General features: G+C 36.9%; 1 protein-coding gene across 1 annotated transcript in view; it reads left to right on the top strand.

Moving 5' to 3' along the window:
• STRN3 (striatin 3) overlaps positions 1–24,010 on the top strand; it is a 127,160-nt gene that overhangs the window by 60,175 nt on the left and 42,975 nt on the right. The window contains exons 2-5 of the mRNA XM_057542693.1: positions 14,345–14,448; positions 14,927–15,000; positions 19,783–19,864; positions 23,604–23,777. Coding sequence (XP_057398676.1) covers positions 14,345–14,448; positions 14,927–15,000; positions 19,783–19,864; positions 23,604–23,777 — 434 coding nt within the window. The remainder of the gene's footprint in view (positions 1–14,344; positions 14,449–14,926; positions 15,001–19,782; positions 19,865–23,603; positions 23,778–24,010) is intronic.

Raw genomic sequence — 24,010 nt, 5'->3', positions numbered from 1 at the left:
TTCCTATGACCATTTTCTTAATTGTTTTGGGTTTGTTTTTGTAGGTCCTTTTCTTCTCTTGTGTTTCCCACTTAGAGAAGTTCCTTTAGCATTTGTTGTAGAGCTGGTTTGGTGGTGCTGAATTCTCTTAGCTTTTGCTTGTCTGTAAAGCTTTTGATTTCTCCATCAAATCTAAATGAGATCCTTGCTGGGTAGAGTAATCTTGGTTGTAGGTTCTTCCCTTTCATCACTTTAAGTATATCATGCCACTCCCTTCTGGCTTGCAGAGTTTCTGCTGAGAAATCAGCTGTTAACCTTATGGGAGTTCCCTTGTATGTTATTTGTCGTTTTTCCCTTGCTGCTTTCAGTAATTTTTCTTTGTCTTTAATTTTTGCCACTTTGATTACTATGTGTCTCGGCGTGTTTCTCCTTGGGTTTATCCTGTATGGGACTCTCTGCGCTTCCTGGACTTGGGTGGCTATTTCCTTTCCCATGTTAGGGAAGTTTTCGACTATAATCTCTTCAAATATTTTCTCTGGTCCTTTCTCTCTCTCTTCTCCTTCTGGGACCCCTATAATGCGAATGTTGTTGCGTTTAATGTTGTCCCAGAGGTCTCTTAGGCTGTCTTCATTTCTTTTCATTCTTTTTTCTTTAGTCTGTTCCGCAGCAGTGAATTCTACCATTCTGTCTTCCAGGTCACTTATCCGTTCTTCTGCCTCAGTTATTCTGCTATTGATTCCTTCTAGTGTAGTTTTCATTTCAGTTATTGTATTGGTCATCTCTGTTTGTTCTTTAATTCTTCTAGGTCTTTGTTAATCATTTCTTGCATCTTCTCAATCTTTGCCTCCATTCTTATTCCGAGGTCCTGGATCATCTTCACTATCATTATTCTGAATTCTTTTTCTGGAAGGTTGCCTATCTCCACTTCATTTAGTTGTTTTTCTGGGGTTTTTTCTTGTTCCTTCATCTGGTACATAGCCCTCTGCCTTTTCATCTTCTCTGTCTTTCTGTAACTGTGGTTTTTGGTCCACAGGCTGCAGGATTGTAGTTTTTCTTGCTTCTTGCTGTAGGTTTATAATGCTATTCTTTCTCTATTTGCCTAAGATGGAAGCTAAATTGTTGATTTTAGATCTTTTCTAATATATACATTGACTGGTATAAATTTCCCCATAAGCACTACTTTTCCTACATTCCACAAATTTTGATGTTTTATTTTTGTTTTCATTTAGTTAAAAATACTTACAAATTGCTCCTGATGCTTTGATGATTCATGTATTAATTAACAGTGTGCTGTTTAATATCTATGAATTTTGCGATTTTGCAACTTTCTTTTATTGATTAGTAGTTTATTTCCATTGTGGTCCAAGAGCACATACAAATGGAATAATATAAAATTACAAAAGGCAGAAAAAGAGGGGATGATAAAGAACAAGTGCAGCAAATAGAAAACAGTTACAAACATGGTAGATATTAATCCTACTATATTAATAATCACTTTAAATGTGAATTTAAAGCCAATTTAAAAAGCTGTCAGAGTGGAGAGCATGTTTGTATGATTTCTAATTCTTTATATTTGCTGAAAGTGTGTTTTCTGGTCCATAATGTGGCCTGTCTTGGTGAATGTTCCCTGTGACCTTGAGAAGAGTGTGTATTTCTATTTCTCTAAGAAATGTCACTGGGGGGAATTCCCTGGTGGTACAGTGGTTAGGACTCCATGCTTCCACTGCCAGGGGCACAACGTGGCCAAAAAAAAGAAAGAAAGGGAAGAGAAAATGTCACTGGGGTTTTGATAGGGATTGCACTGAATCTGTAGATCAGTTGGGTAGTATTGATATTTTAATAATAGTAAGTCTTCCAGTCCATGAACATGGAACGTGTTTACACTTATTTCTGTCTTTAATTTCTTTTCTTTTTTTAAAAAATATTTATTTATTTATTTTATTTATTTGGCTGCGCCAGGTCTTAGTTGCCGCATACGGACTCTTCCTTGCCGTGTGCAGGATCTTTAGTTACGGCATGTGAGATGTTCAGTTGCAGCATGTGGGATCTTTAGTTGGGGCATGTGGGATCTTTAGTTGCGGCATGCAGGATCTAGTTCCCTGACCAGGGATCGAACCCAGGCCCCCTGCATTGGGAGCCCGGAGTTTTAACGACTGGACCACGAGGGAAGTCCCTCTGTCTTTAATTTAATTCAGCAATATTTTTTGGTTTTCATTGTACCAGTCTTTCACCTCCTTATTTAAATATTATGTTAACTAGGTATTTTGTTCTTTTTGATGCTTTTGTAAATGGAATTGTTTTCATAATTTCCTTTCATGATTGTTCACTGATAGTGTATGGAAATGCTATTGATTTTTGTGTGTTGACTGTGTCCTGGTATTTTGCTGAATTTGTAGTTGTAACAGACTTTTATGGAATTGTTTGGGTTTACTGCATATAACATCATATCATCTGTGAACAGAGATAATTTTACTTCTTCCTTTCTAACTTAGATTCCTTTCATTTTTCTTGCCTCATTGCTCTGCCTATGACTTCTAGTACTATGCTGAACATGAGTGTTAGAAGCAGGCATCCTTGTTCTGATTTTTGAGAGAAGGCTTTCAATTTTTCACCATTGAGTATGACATTTGTTGTTTTTTCTCATAAGTGGCTTTTATTATGTCATGAGAGTTTCCTTTTATTCTTAGTTTGTTGAGGTTTTTTAATCAAGAAAAGGGTGTTCAGTTTTGTCAAATTCTTTTTCTGCATCAGTTGAAATGGTCATGTGTTTTTTATTCTGTTAATGTAGTATATTATATTAATTGGTTTTCTTATGTTGAGCCATCCTTGCATTGCAGGAATAAATCTCACTTGGTCATGATTTGTAATCTTTGTAATATGCTCCTGAATTTGATTTACTAGTATTTTGTTGAGAGTTTTTGCATCAGTGTTTATAAGAGATACTGGTTTTCTTGGAGTATCTTTATCTAGCTTTGGCTCTTGGCATAGTGCTGGACTGATTGAGTTAAGGAATGTCCCTCTTAAATTTTTGGAAATGTTTTAGAAAGATTGGTGTTAATTCTTTAAATGTTTGGTAGAATTTACTAATAAAGCAATCAGTCTAAAGGTTTTCTTTGTTGGGAGATTCTTTTTTTTTTTTAAAGATTTATTGATTGATTGCTATGTTGGGTCTCCGTATCTGTGCTAGGGCTTTCTCTAGTTGCGGCAAGTGGGGGCCGCTCTTCATCGCGGTGCGCGGGCCTCTCACTATCGTGGCCTCTCTTGTTGCAGAGCACAGGCTCCAGACACGCAGGCTCAGTAGTTGTGGCTCATGGGCCCAGTTGCTCCGCAGCATGTGGGATCCTCCCAGACCAGGGCGCGAACCCGTGTCCCCTGCATTAGCAGGCAGACTCTCAACCACTGCGCCACCAGGGAAGCCCTGTTGGGAGATTCTTGATTACTAATTCAATTTCTTTACTAGTTATAGACCTTTTCAGATTTTCTCTTTTTTTTCATTATTCAGTCTTGGTGGATTTTGTGTTTCTAGGTTATCCAATTTGTTGGTGTACAATTGTTTGTAGTACTCTTATAATCCTTTTTATTTCTGTAGAATTGGTTGCAACGTCCCCTCTTTCATTTCTGAGTTTAGTTATTTGTGTCTTTTTTTTTTTTCTTAGTCAATCCAGGTAATGGTTTGTCAATTTTGTTGATATTTTTGAAGAACCAAGTTTTGATTTTGTTGATTTTTTTTCTATTGTTTTTCTCTTCTCTATTTTATTTCTATGCTTTAATCTTTATTATTTCTTTCCTTCTGCTAGCTTTGGGTTTAGTTTGTTCTTCTTTTTCTGAAATTCGTTAAGTTGTAAAATTAGGTTGTTGATTTGAGTTCTTTCTTGCTTTTTAATGTAAGCCTTTATAGCTATAAATTATTCATTTAGCACTGCTTTTGCTGTGTCCCATAAGTTTTGATAAGCTGCATTTTCATTTTCATTCCTCTCTATTTTTTAATTTTCCTTATGATTTTTTTGTTTTATTAGTTGTTTAAGAGGGTGTTGTTTAATATCCACAAATTTGTGGCTTTTTCAAGTTTTTTTTGTTACTGATTTCTAACTTCATTGTGATCACAGGAGATTATTTTAAATGATATTTATGTTTTAAAATTGATTAGAGTTGATTTGTGTCCTAATATGTGGTCTGTCTTTGAGAATATCTCTTGTGTATTTGAGAAGAATGTGTATTCTGTTGTTGTTGGGTAGAGTGTTCCATATATATCTGTTAGATCTAGCTGGTTTATGGAGTTGTTCAAGTCCTCTGTTTCCTTATTTTCAGTCTGGTTCTTCTATGTGTTATTGAGAGTGGGATATCGAAGTCTCCAGCTATTATTATTGAACTATTTCTCCCTTTAATTCTGTCAATTTTTGTGTCATATATGTTGATGGTCTCATTAGGTAAGTACATATTTATAATTGTTTTTTGTTGTTTGCTGTATTAAATCTTTTATTAGTATATAATGTCCTTTGTCTCTTATGACCTTTTTACATATAAAGTATTTTGTCTAATATTAATATAGAAGGTTTGCAAACCTTAATAGTATATACTTGGCTTTGCAGGTCACATTGGGTCTGTGTTGCCTATTCTAATTTTGTTTATTGTTTTTTTTAAAACCATTTTTCACTCTGTGGCTGTCCAAAAACAGGTAGGTTGCCAATCCCCACTTTATCTTTTTTTTTTTTTAAACATATTTATTGAAGTATAATTGCCTTACAATGGTGTGTTAGTTTCTGCTTTATAACAAAGTGAATCAGTTATACATATACATATGTTCCCATATCTCTTCCCTCTTGCATCTCCCTCCCTCCCACCCTCCCCATCCCACCCCTCTAGGTGGTCACAAAGCACCGAGCTGATCTCCCTGTGCTAGCGGCTGCTTCCCACTAGCTATCTATTTTACATTTGGTAGTGTATATATGTCCATGACACTCTCTCACCCTGTCACATCTCACCCCTTCCCCTCCCCATATCCTCAAGTCCATTCTCTAGTAGGTCTGTGTCTTTATTCCCGTCTTGCCACTAGGTTCTTCATGGCCTTTTTTTTTTTTCCTTAGATTCCATATATATGTGTTAGCATACTGTATTTGTTTTTCTCTTTCTGACTTACTTCACTCTGTATGACAGACTCTAACTCCATCCACCTCATTACAAATACCTCCATTTCATTTCTTTTTATGGCTGAGTAATATTCCATTGTATATATGTGCCACATCTTCTTTATCCATTCATCTGTCGATGGACATTTAGGTTGCTTCCATGTCCTGGCTATTGCAAATAGAGCTGCAATGAACATTTTGGTACATGACTCCTTTTGAATTATGGTTTTCTCAGGGTATATGCCCAGTAGTGGGATTGCTGGGTCGTATGGTAGTTCTATTTGCAGTTTTTTAAGGAACCTCCATACTGTTCTCCATAGTGGCTGTATCAATTTACATTCCCACCAACAGTGCAAGAGTGTTCCCTTTCCTCCACACCCTCTCCAGCATTTATTGTTTCTAGATTTTTTGATGATGGCCGTTCTGACCAGTGTGAGATAATATCTCATTGTAGTTTTGATTTGCATTTCTCTAATGATTAATGATGTTGAGCATTCTTTCATGTGTCTGTTGCCAATCTGTATACCTTCTTTGTAGAAATGTCTATTTAGGTCTTCTGCCCATTTTTAGATTGGGTTGTTCGTTTTTTTGTTATTGAGCTGCATGAGCTGCTTGTAAATCTTGGAGATTAATCCTTTGTCAGTTGCTTCGTTTGCAAATATTTTCTCCCATTCTGAGGGTTGTCTTTTGGTCTTGTTTATGGTTTCCTTTGCTATGCAAAAGCTTTTAAGTTTCATTAGGTCCCATTTGTTTATTTGTGTTCTTATTTCCATTTCTCTAGGAGCTGGGTCAAACAATATTGCTGTGATGTATGTCATAGTGTTCTGCCTATGTTTTCTTCTAAGAATTTGATAGTGTCTGGCCTTACACTTAGGTCTTTAATCCATTTTGAGTTTATTTTTGTGTATGGTGTTAGGGAGTGCTCTAATTTCATACTTTTACATGTATCTGTCCAATTTTCCCAGCACCACTTATTGAAGAGGCTGTCTTTTCTCCACTGGATATGCTTGCCTCCTTTATCAAAGATAAGGTGACCACATGTGCGTGGATTTATCTCTGGGCTTTCTGTCCTGTTCCATTGATCTATATTTCTGTTTTTGTGCCAGTACCAAACTGTCTTGATTACTGTAGCTTTGTAATATAGTCTGAAGTCAGGGAGCCTGATTCCCCCAGCTCCATTTTTCGTTCTCAAGATTGCTTTGGCTATTTGGGGTCTTTTCTGTTTCCATACAAATTGTGAAATTTTTTGTTCTAGTTCTGGGAAAAATGCCAGTGGTAGTTTGATAGGGATTGCATTGAATCTGTAGATTGCTTTGGGTAGTAGAGTCATTTTCACAATGTTGATTCTTCCAATCCAAGAACATGGTATATCTCTCCATCTATTTGTATCATCTTTAATTTCTTTCATCAGTGTCTTATAATTATCTGCATACAGGTCTTTTGTCTCCTTAGGTAGGTTTATTCCTAGATATTTTATTCTTTTTGTTGCAATGGTAAACGGGAGTGTTTTCTTAATTTCACTTTCAGATTTTTTGTCATTAGTGTATAGAAATGCAAGAGATTTCTGTGCATTAATTTTGTATCCTGCTACTTTACCAAATTCATTGATTAGCTCTAGGAGTTTTCTGGTAGCATCTTTAGGATTCTCTATGTATAGTATCATGTCATCTGCAAACAGTGACAGCTTAACTTCTTTTTTTCCGATTTGGATTCCTTTTATTTCTTTTTCTTCTCTGATTGCTGTGGCTAACACTTCCAAAACTATGTTGAATAATAGTGGTGAGAGTGGGCAACCTTGTCTTGTTCCTGATCTTAGAGGAAATGGTTTCAGTTTTTCACCATTGAGGACAATGTTGGCTGTGGGTTTGTCATATATGACCTTTATTATGTTGAGGAAAGTTCCCTCTATGCCTACTTTCTACAGGGCTTTAATCATAAATGGGTGTTGAATTTTGTTGAAAGCTTTCTCTGCATCTATTGAGATGATCATATGGTTTTTATTCTTCAATTTGTTATTATGGTGTATCACATTGATTGATTTGCATATATTGAAGAATCCTTGCATTCCTGGGATAAACCCCACTTGATCATGGTGTATCATCCTTTTAATGTGCTGTTGGATTCTGTTTGCTAGTATTTTGTTGAGGATTTTTGCATCTATGTTGATCAGTGATATTGGCCTGTAGTTTTCTTTCTTTGTGACATCTTTGTCTGGTTTTGGTATCAGGGTGATGGTGGCCTCGTAGAATGAGTTTGGGAGTGTTCCTCCCTCTGCAATATTTTGGAAGAGTTTGAGAAGCATAGGTGTTAGCTCTTCTCTAAATGATAGAATTCACCTGTGAAGCCATCTGCTCCTGGGCTTTTGTTTGTTGGAAGGTTTTTAATCACAGTTTCAATTTCAGTGCTTGTGATTGGTCTGTTCATATTTTCTATTTCTTCCTGGTTCAGTCTTGGCAGGTTGTGCATTTCTAAGAATCTGTCCATTTCTTCCAGGGTGTCCATTTTATTGGCATAGAGTTGCTTATAGTAATCTCTCATGATCTTTTGTATTTCTGCAGTGTCAGTGGTTGCTTCTCCTTTTTCATTTCTAATTCTATTGATTTGAGTCTTCTCCCTTTTTCTCTTGATGAGTCTGGCTAATGGTTTATCAATTTTGTTTATCTTCTCAAAGAACCAGCTTTTAGTTTCATTGATTTTTGCTATTGTTTCCTTCATTTCTTTTTCATTTATTTCTGACCTAATCTTTATGATTTCTTTCCTTCTGCTAGCTTTGGGGTTTTTTTGTTCTTCTCTCTCTAATTGCTTTAGGTGCAAGGTTAGGTTGTTTATTCGAGATGTTTCCTGTTTCTTGTTGTAGGCTTGTATTGCTATAAACTTCCCTCTTAGCACTGCTTTTGCTGCGTCCCATAGGTTTTGGGTCGTCGTGTCTCCATTGTCATTTGTTTCTAGGTATTTTTTGATTTCCCCTTTGATTTCTTCAGTGATCACTTCGTTATTAAGTAGTGTATTGTGTAGCCTCCATGTGTTTGTATTTTTTACAGATCTTTTCCTGTAATTGATATCTAGTCTCATAGCGTTGTGGTCAGAAAAGATACTTGATATGATTTCAATTTTCTTAAATTTACCAAGGCTTGATTTGTGACCCAAGATATGATCTATCCTGGAGAATGTTCCATGAGCACTTGAGAAAAATGTGTATTCTCTTGTTTTTGGGTGGAATGTCCTATAAATATCAATTAAGTCCGTTTTGTTTAATGTATCATTTAAAGCTTGTGTTTCCTTATTTATTTTCATTTTGGATGATCTGTCCATTGGTGAAAGTGGGGTGTTAAAGTCCCCTACTATGATTGTGTTGCTGTCGATTTCCCCTTTTATGGCTGTTAGTATTTGCCTTATGTATTGAGGTGCTCCTATGTTGGGTGCATAAATATTTACAATTGTTATACCTTCCTCTTGGATTGATCCCTTGATCGTTATATAGTGTCCTTGTTTGTCTCTTGTAATAGTCTTTATTTTAAAGTCTATTTTGTCTGATATGAGAATTGCTACTCCAGCTTTCTTTTGATTTCCATTTGCATGGAATATCTTTTTCCATCCCTTCACTTTCAGTCTGTATGTGTCTCTAGGTGTGAAGTGGGTCTCTTGTAGACGGCATATATATGGGTCTTGTTTTTGTATCCATTCAGCCAGCCTGTGTCTTTTGGTGGGAGCATTTAATCCATTTACATTCAAGGTAATTATCGATATGTATGTTCCTATTCCCATTTTCTTAAATGTTTTGGGTTTGTTATTGTAGGTGTTTTCCTTCTCTTGTGTTTCTTGCCTACAGAAGTTCCTTTAGCATTTGTTGTAAAGCTGGTTTGGTGGTGCTGAACTCTCTCAGCCGTTGCTTGTCTGTAAAGGTTTTAATTTCTCCATCGAATCTGAATGAGATCCTTGCTGGGTAGAGTAATCTTGGTTGTAGGTTTTTCTCCTTCATCACTTTAAGTATATCCTGCCACTCTCTTCTGGCTTGCAGAGTTTCTGCTGAAAGATCAGCTGTTAACCTTATGGGGATTCCCTTGTGTGTTATTTGTTGTTTTTCCCTTGCTGCTTTTAATATGTTTTCTTTATATTTAATTTTTGACAGTTTGATTAATATGTGTCTTGGCGTGTTTCTCCTTGAATTTATCCTGTATGGGACCGTCTGTGCTTCCAGGACTTGATTAACTATTTCCTTTCCCATATTAGGGAAGTTTTCAACTATAATCTCTTCAAATATTTTCTCAGTCCCTTTCTTTTTCTCTTCTTCTTCTGGGACCCCTATAATTCCAATGTTGGTGCGTTTAATGTTGTCCCAGAGGTCTCTGAGACTGTCCTCAGTTCTTTTCTTTCTTTTTTCTTTATCCTGCTCTGCAGTAGTTATTTCCACCATTTTATCTTCCAGGTCACTTATCCGTTCTTCTGCCTCAGTTATTCTGCTATTGATCCCATCTAGAGTATTTTTAATTTCATTTATTGTGTTTTTCATCATTGCTTGGTTCCTCTTTAGTTCTTCTACGTCCTTGTTAAATGTTTCTTGCATTTTGTCTATTCTATTTCCAAGATTTTGGATCATCCTTACTATCATTATTCTGAATTCTTTTTCAGGTAAACTACCTATTTCCTCTTCATTTGTTAGGTCTGGTGTGTTTTGACCCTGCTCCTTCATCTGCTGTGTGTTTTTCTGTCATCTCATTTTGCTTATCTTACTGTGTTTGGGGTCTCCTTTTCACAGGCTGCAGGTTCGTAGTTCCCGTTGTTTTTGATATCTGTCCCCAGTGGCTAAGGTTGGTTCAGTGGGTTGTGTAGGCTTCCTGGTGGAGGGAACTAGTGCCTGAGTTCTGGTGGATGAGGCTGGATCTTGTCTTTCTGGTGGGCACGTCCACGTCTGGTGGTGTGTTTTGGGGTGTCTGTGACCTTATTATGATTTTAGGCAGCCTCTCTGCTAATGGATGGGGCTGTGTTCCTGTCTTGCTAGTTGTTTGGCATAGGGTGTCCAGCACTGTAGCTTGCTGGTCGTTGAGTGAAGCTGGGTTTTGATGTTGAGATGGAGATCTCTGAGAGATTTTTGCCATTTGGTATTACGTGGAGCTGGGAGGTCTCTTGTGGACCAGTGTCCTGAAGTTGGCTCTCCCACCTCAGAGGCACGGCCCTGATGCCTGGTTGGAGCACCAAGAGCCTTTCATCCACACGGCTCAGAGTAAAAGGGAGAAAAAATAGAAAGAAAGAAAGAAAGAGGCTATAATATAGTGAAGTAAAATAAAGCTATTATAAAGCAAAGCTATACAGACAAAATCTCACCCAGAAGCATATACATTTACACTCACAAAAAAAGGAAAAGGGGAAAAAATTAATATATCCTGCTCCCAAAGTCCACCTCCTGAATTTGGGATGATTCGTTGTCTATTCAGGTATTCAACAGATCTGCACATCAAGTTGTTTGTGGAGTTTTAATCCGCTGCTTCTGAGGCTGCTGGGAGAGATTTCCCTTTCTCTTCTTTTTTTGCACAGCTCCCGGGGTTCAGCTTTGGATTTGGACCCGCCTCTGCGTGTAGGTCGTCTGAGGGCGTCTGTTCCCTGCCCAGAGAGAACGGGGTTAAAGGAGCAGCTGCTTCGGGGGCTCTGGCTCACTCAGGCGGAGGGGAGGGAGGGGTACAGAGGAGGCGGGGCGAGCCTGCGGCGGCCGAGGCCAGCATGACGTTGCACCAGCCTGAGGCGCGCTGTGCATTCTCCTGGGGAAGTTGTCCCTGGATCACGGGACCCTGGCAGTGGCGGGCTGCACCGGCTCCCGGGAGGGGCGGTGTGGAGAGTGACCTGTGCTCGCACACAGGGTTTTTGATGGCGGCAGCAGCAGCCTTAGCGTCTCATGCACGTCTCTGGGGCCCGCGCTATCGCCGCGGCTCACGCCCGTCTCTGGAGTTTGTTTAGGTGGAGCTCTGAATCCCCTCTCCTTGCCCGCCGCGAAGCAAGGAGGCAAGAAAAAGTCTCTTGCCTCTTCGGCAGCTGCAGACTTTTTCCCGGTCTCCCTCCCAGCCAGCTGTGGTGCGCTAACCCCTTCAGGCTGTGTTCACGCTGCCAACCCCAGTCCTCTCCCTGCGATCTGACCAAAGCCCAAGCCTCAGCTCCCAGCCCCGCCCGCCCCGGCGGGTGGGCAGACAAGCCTCTTGGGCTGCTGAGTGCTGCTCGGCGCCAAGCCTCTGTGCGGGAGTCTCTCCGTTTTTTCCTCTGCGCCCCTGTTGCTGTGGGATCCGCGCTGATAGCCGCGGCTCGCGCCCGTTTCTGGAGCTCGTTTAGGCGGCGCTCTGAATCCCCTCTCCTCGCGCACCAGGAAACAAAGAGGGAAGAAAAAGTCTCTTGCCTCTTCGGCAGCTGCAGACTTCCCCCCCCCCCCACTCCCTCCCGGCTAGTGCGCTAACCCCTTCAGGCTGTGTTCACGCCGCCAATCCCAGTCCTCTCCCTTCGATCCGACCGAAGCCCGAGCCTCAGCTCCCACCCCCCACCTGCCCCAGGGGGTGAGCAGACAAGCCTCTCGGGCTGGTGAGTGCTGCTCGGCACCGATCGTCCGTGCGGGAATCTCTCTGCTTTGCCCTCCGCACCCCTGTGGCTGCGCTCTCCTCCGTGGCTCCGAAGCTTCCCCCCTCTGCCACCCGCAGTCTCCGCCCACGAAGGGGCTTCCTAGTGCGTGGAAACCTTTCTTCCTTCACGGCTCCCTCCCACTGGTGCAGGTCCCGTCCCTATTCTTTTGTCTCTGTTATTTCTTTTTTCTTTTGCCCTACCCAAGTACGTGGGGAGTTTCTTGCCTTTTGGGAGGTCTGACGTTTTCTGCCAGCGTTCAGTGGGTGTTCTGTAGGAGCAGTTCCACGTGTAGATGTATTTCTACTGTATCTGTGGGAAGGAAGGTGATCTCCGCATCTTACTCTTCCGCCATCTTCTCTAACATACCCCCCACTTTATCTTGAACAGAAGCTTTTTAATTATAGTGAATTTATCCATCCTTTTCTTTATTGTTAGTGTCTTTGTAAATATGGTTTTTGCAGTTACTTTTTAAAGTGTTTATTTGCAAAGATGATGCTGTTAATGGTGCATTATGACGTGTAAAAGCAATCGAAAAGTCCACTGTCCATGAGCCTTTACTAAATGCCAAATCTGTTATTTAATTGGTCCTTATTATCACTATCAGACATAATCTTTACCTTTTTAGTCTGTACAGGTTATAAGGTCAGTTCCAGTAGTCATGACTTTTCTGTTGTTATCTGCTTTTTACTCCCCTCTCCAGTATTTTATGTTAGACTGTGTCCTTTTGAAGTTTCATTTAATGAATTCTTAACATTTCCTTGTCTTGTGTCTTTGTGAGTTATCTCCCTTCAGCTCCTGTTCAGAAGTTGCTTTGGGGTTCTTGCTGTTTTACAGGATTTGTGCTTCTTTGTTTAATTTACTGGATTTTCTCGGTATGGATGACTTTTAATACCAAAATGCCAAAGAAAGAAGTGAAAATGAATTCTCACAACAGTATAAGATTCTAATAGGAAAGATTGTAGTCTTTTTTTTTTTTTTAATTCCTTAGAGGACAGTATGACTTGCACTTAGTTTGCAGTGCCTTTCTCAACCAGAAAATCACCAATTACTACTACTACTACTACTACTTTTTTTAAATTAATTATTTATTTATTTGGCTGTGCTGGGTCTTAGTTGCAGCATGTGGGATCTTCGATGTTGCGTACAGGATCTCGCTATGGCATGCAAGATCTTTTTAGTTGCGGCACGCAGGTCTTTTTAGTTGTGGCATGTGGGATCTTTTTTTTTTTTTTTTTCAGTTGTGGCATGCATGCAGGATCTAGTTCCCTGACCAGGGATGGAACCTGGGCCCCCTGCATTGGGAGCGCAGAGTCTTAACCACTGGACCACCAGGGAAGTCCACTACTTCTTAAGAAGCAAAATAAAATGAGCTGCTTTCATTTTTTTCTGTTACTAATTGTAAAATACTTATGAGATCTGGAAATTAGAGTCACATAAGGGTTCTACAGTATGTGATTCATGTTTGTTTTTTTTTAAAGCCAATACAGGAGAAAACCCTCAATCAGAATTTCTTGAAGCTGTGTAATGAAACTGATATATTCTACCTTTGCTCCATAGCTTAAGAGAGTCAGAAGTGCTACTTTTCTCTTTAGGCTCTAGACTATTATTAGGTTCTGAATCTTTACCATTGCTCCTAGGTCTTTATTTTTGTTTTGAAATTTGTAGACTAAGTGTTATATAGCTGTGTATAATTTCTCAGGTCTTATGGAGTTGTGAATGATTTCATTTAATTTTTCCGAACTTAATGTGTTAAATTATTCAGATGAATTCATTTGTTCTGATTCCATGTTCACTGAAATTTTTTTAAAATTTTAAAAATTAACCATAATTTAGCTTACAAAGTAGCTTACTTTCTCTTAATGGGCAAATACACCTATTGGTCATCTCGGCAAGAGCATGAAAGTTAATTTTATTGTAAATATGTTCATAACAGCAAATATCCCCATGTAGATGCCAGCCTCCTTAAACATTACTCTTTAGTGTGGGGTGTATAAAGGAGGCTGACATGCTGGGAAGGGCCAGAAAAAGATGGAGAATTGTCTCTCTGAGAAAATAAGGCAATTAAAAGGAAAAAAAATTCTCTCACTGTAGAAAATGACAACAGAAAGTAATGAGGTCATTGAACATAAAGTGGCTTAACTTAAACTGTTTGCAATACTCTGGATAATTGTTTCAAGAGATAAAACAGTTTGGAGTGTGGTGGGTAGAACGGAAAAGATTATAAATTTTTAAGTATTTCATGAAAAATGCTTTTGAGGTAGTATTACTGTTTTTTAAGCAAGCAATATCTAATTTGAGGAAAAATATTTATCTACTTGTGGATATAATATTTTTTAGTTCTTTGTGACTTGTTTGTTAGGAATTAGGTGCAATTTTTACATATAAAATTTCCTTTCAAAAGTATGTAAAACTTAATATTAGAGACCAAAAGGATTATAAGCAAATAGCTAATTTATAGTTATCTTTATTTTAAAGTGATTGTATTATCTAACAAAGAAAGTTTGATCAACTGCTTCTATGAATTTTAAATCTTGCTGTCATGAATAAAAGTGCAGAATTTTACACTTACTGTTTTCCTTTTTTCAATTTCCTATGTATAGTTAAGAAAAAAATGAAAACAAATGAACTTTTTGTATTTTTAGGCCCGGATAGCATTTTTGCAAGGAGAAAGAAAAGGTCAAGAAAACTTGAAGAAGGATTTAGTAAGAAGAATAAAGATGTTAGAATATGCATTGAAACAAGAAAGGTATGTGTCCCTCATTTTCTTATATGAATAAAATAAACTAGAACAATATTATTCTCTTTATGTATTATTATACAGTGTATTTAAAGCCTTTTGAAAGATATAAAGGTTTGCCCAAAATACAGGATGATATTTTGATTTGATTCTTATATGGGGAAAGAAAAAAAAGAGATTAAAATCTTTAAATTGAAATAATATCTTTTATTATAGAGTCCAAGTTTTTTCTTTTTTACAGATTAGGAAAAATTTATCTTTGCTTGGGTGTATATTTTAGTTGGGTAATTTATCTTATTTTTTTTCTTTTACATCCAGTATATTCTTTTCTCCCAACTTCTTTTGCAAGTAAAGTTTAAAGAAACAGACATTCATATTATGCTTTATTTGTCATTGGAGAAATATATACCAGTAGTTAGTTACTTACCTATGTAGAAAAGGAAACAAAAATTGTTTTTCTTTCAACAATTTATTATTAAATTTTCAGGGCAAAATATCACAAATTAAAATACGGCACAGAACTGAACCAAGGTGATTTGAAAATGCCAACCTTTGAATCAGGTAAACTTGATTCTTCTGTTAATCTCCCCGCCCCACACCCACACACACCCCATGCAAGAAAAACTGGTTTAAGCTCATTTTTATGTAACAAACATGTTCTCTTTATACCCCCATTTTGCTTTGATAGCATCAGTTAGTTAGATGGTTGCCTATTGTAATACTGTCTAGAATTTGGGGGAAAATAATAAATGAATAAAAGTATCAGTAGTTTCATCTACATAATCCCGAGGTTGTCTTATTTTTCTTGTTTTGAAACCTATGTAAAACTGGGTGTATTTTTGGTCGTAATTAGAAGTGGAAGGTAATGAGTAACTCTTTGTACCACCTGTAGGCAATTCTTATCCAAGTCTATATAAACTTAATTTTGTATTATGAAAAAGTTATTTTTTTCTAGAGAAGCTGTGATTAACTCAGTTTAGTCCTAAAGAAATTGCAAATTTGAATTCGGAAACTACAGAGGCAGCCAGATAAGGATAAGAGAAGGAAAACATTATCTCCAGTTGGCCTTGCTCTTTACTAAAATAGTGAGTGTGAGAGTAGTATCTGATGAACAATTATGCAGGAAGAGAGGGCTGGATATAGAAAAGGGCTATAACAGTTTAGTGTTAATTTTAGGGTTCCATATGATTACAATTTGAGTAGTCTAAAAGTTTAATAAGGAAAGAATATTTTGATTTATATTATATAATATTTGGGAATATTACTGCAATTTTCTATTTCTGAGGTATATGTAGAACCCACTTATATACACAGTTTGATGGTGCAGGCAAATTGAATTCTATACTGTTCTTGGCTGCTGGTTACTAAGATAGGAAAAAAATGTGTTTTTATTTGGATATACAGTTTTTCTTCTCCTTGTATAGTTGTTTCCATTCCTAATAAAGTCAAAGCATACATGGTAGGGAAAATAAAATAGGGATTTTTTTTTAAGTTAAATGTTACAGTAAATTTTTAAAATTTAGCTAATTGGTTTTGGTTTAATATCAGGTACTTAAAACTTGGCAGAAACATCCTATATGTACAACCTGCAGTTGATTTATTCTTAGGTCTTCTCCACTTACCAATTTTAGCACCACAACCATATCTTCCTAGTTGTCATATATCAAATTAAGAGACCAAGATAGGAGTGACATAGGTTTCCTTTGATCTAGCTTTTAAGTGGTTACGAAGACTAAGATGCCAGGGGACAATATTCTGGTCTCCTCCTTGGAAAAGCTACAATAAATGATAAAAAGATGGAAGGCCTGTATATTTTGGGTCATGTTTACTGCAGCAGTCCCATTAAAGTTAGAGGGAGTACAGTGGTTTCACCATAGAGAAAACCTGATGGCTTCATAGCTTTTCTTTAACTCATTTTTTTTCTAATATGGCTAGAATATTCAGAAAATAATCAATCACTTTTTTTTTTTTGGCCGCTCCGCATGGCTTGCAGGATCTTAGTTCCCAGACCAGGTATTGAACCCGGGCTACGTCAGTGAAAGCGCTGAGTCCTATCCACTGGACCACCAGGGAATTCCCCACTTTCTATAACTTGAGGGCTGTCCCCCTAACTTGGTCTGTATAAATGTGAGGAACAGCCCCACTGTTCCTGGAACTAGAGTCGGAATTGGCTAACTTGGTCTTGGTACAAGCTGGTATAAAGGAAAATGATTAGCACGTAATCTCTCCTGCCCACAGCTGAAATGAGATAAAAACAAGTCTGTTTTTATCTATATAAACTTAACTATTAAAACTTCCTTAAATTGAAGAATAAAATAACAACCAAATATTTTATTTATAGGAAACAATAATAATAAAGTAGATTATTTTTACTGATGTAGAAAAACTACTTAGGATGTTTAGTGGAAAACAAACAAAGGAACGGGCAAAAATACACCATGAAAACAATGGGATAAAATTATTTACATCAAAGTATAGACAGAAATAAACATTAAATGAATCAGTGTTGCCTTTTATATACTTAAAATAAATCAAAATGTAAAAAAGAGAAAACATACGAAATACTGTTAGGAAAGAAGTACAAGGTATGTGCGTTTTTATACCCTTGTCCTAGTAATACCAGTATATATATATCCTAAACTTAACTCTATAAAAGGGGGTGTATCCAAATCTGTAAACAGCTCCTATTTCCCTACATTTAGGGGAAAAAATCTACAACAGTAGACATATGGGTAAAAGACTTGAAAAGCCACCAATAAAAGAGGATATCCAAATGGCCAATAAACATATGAAACGATGCTTAAATGTATTAGTTTATACAACTTATTTGAGGAAATACAACTTAAAACCACAGCACAGTACAATTAGACACCTACCACAATGTGAAAATGCAAAAGAGAAAAAGTCATGTGTTGCTGAGGATGTGGATCAACCAGGATTTGCACACCTTCTGGTGTTGGAATTCTAAATTGTTAAAACTGCTCTGAAAGTGATTTGTCAGTACAAGTTTCCCCCACTATCCCAAAGTAGAGCATTCCTGTTCATAAGCCAAAATGACATAAAACAAAGATGCAGTTTACCTTTGGACACATCTTGCTAATGATGCACAAGATAAATCAAGATAAAGCACAGATGATAACAGACACAGTTCAAAGCTATGGGCTTGTTACGGAGCTTGGTGGTGTCTCTCTCGCTGCTTGGGGGTGCGTGCTGCCACTGTAACGGTTCACTGCAAAACAAATGCTGAAGGCTATTTTTTCCTTTCGCCTTTTTTCATAAAGAGTGAAAATTCTCTCTGAATTTTTTCAGTTAGGCTAACGAAACAGGTACTAAATGTAGGTCTTTCATAAAAGCGAGGTGGCCTAAAGAGAGCTTTTGAAAAGCTGGGGATAACTGTATTGCTAAAGAGAACATAGCATGCCCCGTGGCCCAGTAATTCCACTCCTTAAAATGTTCATCACAAGGCTTGTATAAGAATGTTCATAGTATCATTACTTTTAATAGCAAAAAACTGGAAACAATTCACATGTTCCTTACCAATAGAATAGATAAATATATTGTGATATTTTAGTGTAAGGAAATGCTGTTTAGCAAGAAAAGTGAATAAACTATAACTAGACTAAGCTATAACTAAAAGTGAATAAACTATAACTAAATTTTATGTGGATCACATAAAATTGAAAATTGATAGAAATTATTTCATATATATCAAATTCAAAAATTAACCTAGTGTTTAGAAATCAGGGTAGTGTTAATATCTTTTTAGGAGTATCTAGTTAGACTTGGGAAAGGGCACGATGAAAGTTTTTGGGGGTGCTGATGACATTTTATTTCTTCATCTAGGTACTGGTTACATGGGTGTGTTAAAAAATTCATTGAGCTGTATGCTTAGGATGTACTTCAAGAATGTCCTTAGCACCATTATTTATAATAGTGAAAAATGGAAACAAATTTCAACATTAGGGAACTGGTTAAATTAAATAGGTATATACTTTCTGTAGATTATATAATTATTTTATATGATGTTAATCTATATTTATTGTCATAGAATGTTCAAGATACATTAGGTATTGAAAGCAGCTTGTAGTGCAGTACACACACTTTGGCCTTTTTTTTTTTTTTTTTTTTTTTAAGGAGGGGAGAAGCTGATGTATGTTATTTTCAGATAGAAAATATGGAATGATAAAATCTCAAGTACTAACACTGTTGGTGATAGGATTTTGGGCAATTTGTATTTCTTCTTTTTTTTAAATGTATTTTTTTGGCGGGTTAATTATGTGTTATATGTGATTTAAAAATAAGCAAAATGGTATAAATAGGAAAAGTTATAAATAAAAAATGGGGCCTATTAGAATGAGATAATTATTTCTGGAAATTATAGATGTTTCTACGTGCAGGGGAAGAATGAGAAGATATTAATAACGGATTGTTAAGGGTAGAGAAGTAATGCCTGCAGAGAATATTTGAATTGCTACCAATAACTGTTTGTTCATGTGACTCTGAGGAGTCTAGGAGCCTAATGACTGTAAGCCATGGTAAGAGTTCTCAACATTCAATGTGAGGGCTTATCTTCTATGGCCCTATATTCTTTGCTTTATCATAATTTTTATAATGGGAAATTATAGGAAAATATTTCTGTATCATTAGTGCCAATGAGTAGTTTTAAATATCACTGTGGATATACTTGTTGAGAGCTTAACTCATCTGAAGTTATACTGTTTATTAAACTCTTTTTTAATGCATATACTTTGTTACCAGAGAATAAAATATGACTTTTTACATATAGTAAAAACTGTTTTCTGGTCTAACTTTTAGTTCTAAAAATGAAATTGTATAGAGTCTTGTATGTAGACTGAGAGTCTACTGACACAGACTCTAAGTTATTCACTAGTTTTGTAAATATATATCTAATTTCTGAACAATGTTGATTTTGAAAAGTTTATATAAATAGTAAATATCACTTTTTAATTTCAAAAGCATTCAACTCAGCAGAATTCTGGTAGTTTAAAAAATTGATTTTAATAAAATTTCATTTCAAAGCCTGGGCTTTTGATTTTTAAATCACTTGTAATAATAGTTAATGTACATTTGGGTTTTCCCAATTTAAAACAAGAAGGGTGGTGCCTAAGTGTTTGGGCTGTCAGGATAAACACACTTAAAATGAGTGACCCACAGTAAACACTCAATAAAAGTTAATTTTCTTCTATCCTTTATAAAATATTTTGGTATATTTTTGTGGGACTTTATCCCTAAGAGAACTTTGGCAGTATTATCAGGAGTTGAAATAATGTGTATGAAACTTGTCTTGTTTTTGTTGTTGTTGTTGTTACTGTTAATTTTTAGAAGAAACCAAAGACACGGAGGCTCCCACAGCACCTCAGAATAGCCAGTTAACGTGGAAGCAGGGCAGACAGCTGTTAAGACAGTGAGTAATGGTTCATTTTCACCTTTCTTTAAGGTTCTAGGTATGAAAGTGCTTCTATTCAGTCACTTTGCAAGTGAAAATTATTTAATGATAATGGGACAATGTGTATAGTTTTCATATTGCTTTTTTTTTGTTTTGTTAGATGCTTGGATCTTTTTAAAGTTTTGTTTCCTCTGAATGTTTCTCTAAACATTTCTCAGAATGATATTGTTTTCTTATTTGTGGAGTAGGATGTCATAAAGACTGGATGTCTTGAAGGCCAGAACAAAAACAATAGGGAGTTCATACTTATAGACATTCTCATTTCCATCACTGGAAAATTTACATATTTGGTTTTAAGTGAGATTGTGACTGGCTTAGAGAAGGAATTTAACTGGTTATCAGAAACTTTTCAGAAGTGGCTTGCTAAATCCTGCTTCTACTTGAATTTTTGAGGAAGCTTTTTTTTTGAGGAACCTTTTTGATGTTTGAATTCTTTGCCGTATTAGAAGTACTTATACGTGGCAAATATTATTGTCTTATCTATTTGTTCTTTTCCCTTGTATTTTGAAAACTTTGGTACTCACGTACTACTGAAATCGTAGGTAATTCAACTTTCTCAACTCTAGACATCTTTACCATCACTTCAGTAACCCAGTGAAGTGTGGTCAGACCCTTGATCTTGTTATAACCTAGAACTGCCCTACCTCTGGAATATTCCGTGATCTGACAATCTCATATTCCACCTCTCTTACTCCAGTTCCTGTGTTATTTGTCCTCTGACCTTACTTTGATCTTTAGATCCTTGACTATTTCATTTTCCTTACCTCCTTTACCTATTGTTGGTTTAATTTTTTTTTTTTTTTTTTTTTGGCAGTGGGGTTTTTTTGTTGTTTCTTTTTGTTGTTTCCCTAGCTCCCGCTTAGACCCCATGATCCTTTACCCTTTTGCTGGTACCCTTAACTTTCCTGCTGCCCACTCCTTACCCCCCTCACCAGTCATTTTACTATACCTACCTGCAGTATCCCAGCCCTAATCAGTCTTACTGTCTATTGCTTCTGTTTCTAATTAATTTTTAGAGAAAAATCACAGAATTGTGTGAATGCCATTACACATTCATGGTTTCCTGTCCAAACATTGCATAGAGCCTTTTTCCATATCCCTGGTCATCTCCTGCTCCCATTGCCCTCAGTGGATATTCTGAACTTTTACCACATCTCAGCCCATTCTCCCTTACTCTCATTAGAGCACCTCAAGCTCTACTTCACTGAAAGCGTGAAGGCTATCAGGCGAGAACTGTCTTCACTTTTTGCTTTCTGAAAATGTATTTAAACCTCGTATTCATCGTCTCAGTTTCTAATGTTCCATTCAAAGAAGTATTTATCAATCTGGACAGTTAGTGACTAAAACTCAAACAAATTTCAAAAACAGATTATTGTCTGGAAGGATGCTGGGACAGCTAGCAGAGTTGAGGGAAGTGCTGATTAACTGAGTGTTGGAAACTTAAGAGCTAGTGTATCATTGAAGATTTCTCAGGAAGTGGAAACATCCAGGATATGTTCTTATTCTCTGGTGTTCTGCTCCTCTGTGTATCAGTTTTATTCTTTTCTACTGAAAACCACTTTTCTCCAGGTGGCAGGGGATCCCTTATTTTATTTTATTTTTTATTTTTTATTTTTTTAAAGTCATTTATTTTTATAATGGGGTTAAGCTGCTTTTTTTTTTTTTTTTTTTTATTTATTTATTTATTTATTTATTTATTTTTGGCTGTGTTGGGTCTTCGGTTCGTGCGAGGGCTTTCTCCAGTTGCGGCAAGCGGGGGCCAGTCTTCATCGCGGTGCGGGGACCGCTCTTCATCGCGGTGCGCGGGCCTTTCTCTATCGCGGCCCCTCCCGTCGCGGGGCACAGGCTCCAGACGCGCAGGCTCAGCAATTGTGGCTCACGGGCCCAGCTGCTCCGTGGCATGTGGGATCTTCCCAGACCAGGGCTCGAACCCGTGTCCCCTGCATTAGCAGGCAGATTCTCAACCACTGCGCCACCAGGGAAGCCCGGGATCCCTTATTTTAGTCAGAATAATTTCTGAGGATTGGATTTGTCTTGACTTGATCAAATAACTGCCCACGAGTCAGTTATTTTTACCTGGATTGTTTAAGATCTTGACAGTTCTTTTAGACCACATGGCTAGAGTGTGGTGGGAGTTTTTTCCTCAAAAGAGGATCGCGTTTTTTAGAAGAGTATGATGGCTATAGAGAAATCAGTTGCACAGTATTTCTCTCATAAATGCCTAATCCCATTGCCTGGCTTTATATTGTGTCTCTTCTCATCTTTCTGTAACAGTAGTTTATCTCCATAGTCTTCCTTATTCATTTCTCAACTGTCTAGTTTGTTTTCCATTTTGATATTCCCCTGAAGCTTCTATCACAAACATATTTATGAGACCCTTTTTGTTCATATTGATCTTTTGGAAATATTTGACATTAACTCTTCATTTCTTTTTGAAACTGTTTTTCTTACTCTCATGAAACTACTCTCTGCTTTTTTTACCCTCATTTCTCAAGTTCTTTCTTTTAATTTTCCTTTGAGTTTCTTATTCTTCCAGCCCTTTAGATATTTGTGTCCCCAGGTTTTATTTTTACTTATGCTTTTTCTCTGGGTAACTTCATTTAAATCCTTGGCTTCAGATATCTCCAAACACTAATGACTCCCAAATCTGTACACCCAGTCCAGTCCCTTGTGAGCTTTTGACCGTCTTACCACTGTGCCTAATAAATGTTATCACTTTCATAGATACTACTTGATTATTTGATAGGTACCCTCTAAACCATATTCTGACCCTTTATTCTTCATTTTATTCAGTAGAACCACCATGCAACCATCCCAGCTAGAAACCTGAAAAATTTCCAAAATTCTTATATCTTCTTTTACTCTACTGCCGTATTTACTTGTGCACCAAGTCGCTAAGATATTTTATTTTTCTCACATTTCTCCTCTTCTCTGGTTTTAATTCTTGCTGTGTTAGTGTCCTAACCAGTCTCCCTGTCTTTAGCTTTCACTTAAAAATCCTTTGTTATTTTGTCAGCAACATATAAAAAGAAACAAAAAAGGCTTCTTTTTAACATCTTAGCCTGTCAAATACTTTAGGAAGAAATTTTTTAATTTGTCACACAAAGCCGTTCATGACCCATTATCTATACTTACGTCATGATTCAGTCCCTTTCTTCTTTTTCAGTCTTCATCCTAGATCCTCGGTTAGGTACCCTGGTTTAGATAACAAGGAAAGTTTGAAAACCACAGGACTATAGGACTGCTATAAGACCTTAGATCCTAGAAGGAGAACTAATCTATCCATCAACCTCTGGCTAAGAGCCAGGGTTTAAACGTAGCATGTCATTGTTCTGAGGTTTAGTTCTGTTCATCCTTTACCACTTTCTGGAATTTTTTTTTTTTTTAAGTAATATATATCATCAACTCCTAAAAGATTTTTAACGTTGTAGGTCTTTTTAGGCTTCAGGATAATTGGCCCTTAATTAGTGTTAGCCATCTATATGCTGTTTTAATTAAACTATGGTTTGTAATGGGCCTTTTTTTTTTTTTTTTTAGAACTGGAGCTAGTCTAGAGAGAAGAAAGTTATTGAGGCAAAGGAAGAGTAAATTTTATAGGATATGGATTTTTGTAAAATTCTTTGATGTGATTTTGATTTAACAAGTTTGCGTGTATTAACAATATGTGGGATTTAATATTTTTAATTTTCTCTTACAGATATCTTCAGGAAGTAGGTTACACAGATACAATATTAGATGTACGGTCTCAGCGGGTAAGATCATTACTTGGGCTATCTAATTCAGAACCAAATGGATCAGTAGAGACAAAGAATTTAGAACAGATCCTGAATGGAGGTGAATCTCCTAAGCAAAAAGGACAAGAAATCAAAAGGTATGACCTATACTTATAGGTTAACATTGTTTATATAACAGGTATTGTGAATTTCTTTAGCTTTTTGTTATTGCTGTTAACAGTTATTGAAGCATGTAGAGTTCAGATTTAAAGATTCCCCCCCGCCCCCCAAATGGTACCATGGACAAAGAAACTTTTTATTTAGGTGCTTTTTAAATTTATTTATCTTGGGGCTTCCCTGGTGGCATGGTGGTTAAGAATCTGCCTCCCAG

This window comes from Balaenoptera acutorostrata, chromosome 3 (assembly GCF_949987535.1).
Source record: "Balaenoptera acutorostrata chromosome 3, mBalAcu1.1, whole genome shotgun sequence".
NCBI classification, from domain to species: Eukaryota; Metazoa; Chordata; class Mammalia; order Artiodactyla; family Balaenopteridae; genus Balaenoptera; species Balaenoptera acutorostrata.
Note: the sequence above shows the minus strand (reverse complement) of the source record. Positions and strands in the feature narration are given on the sequence as shown.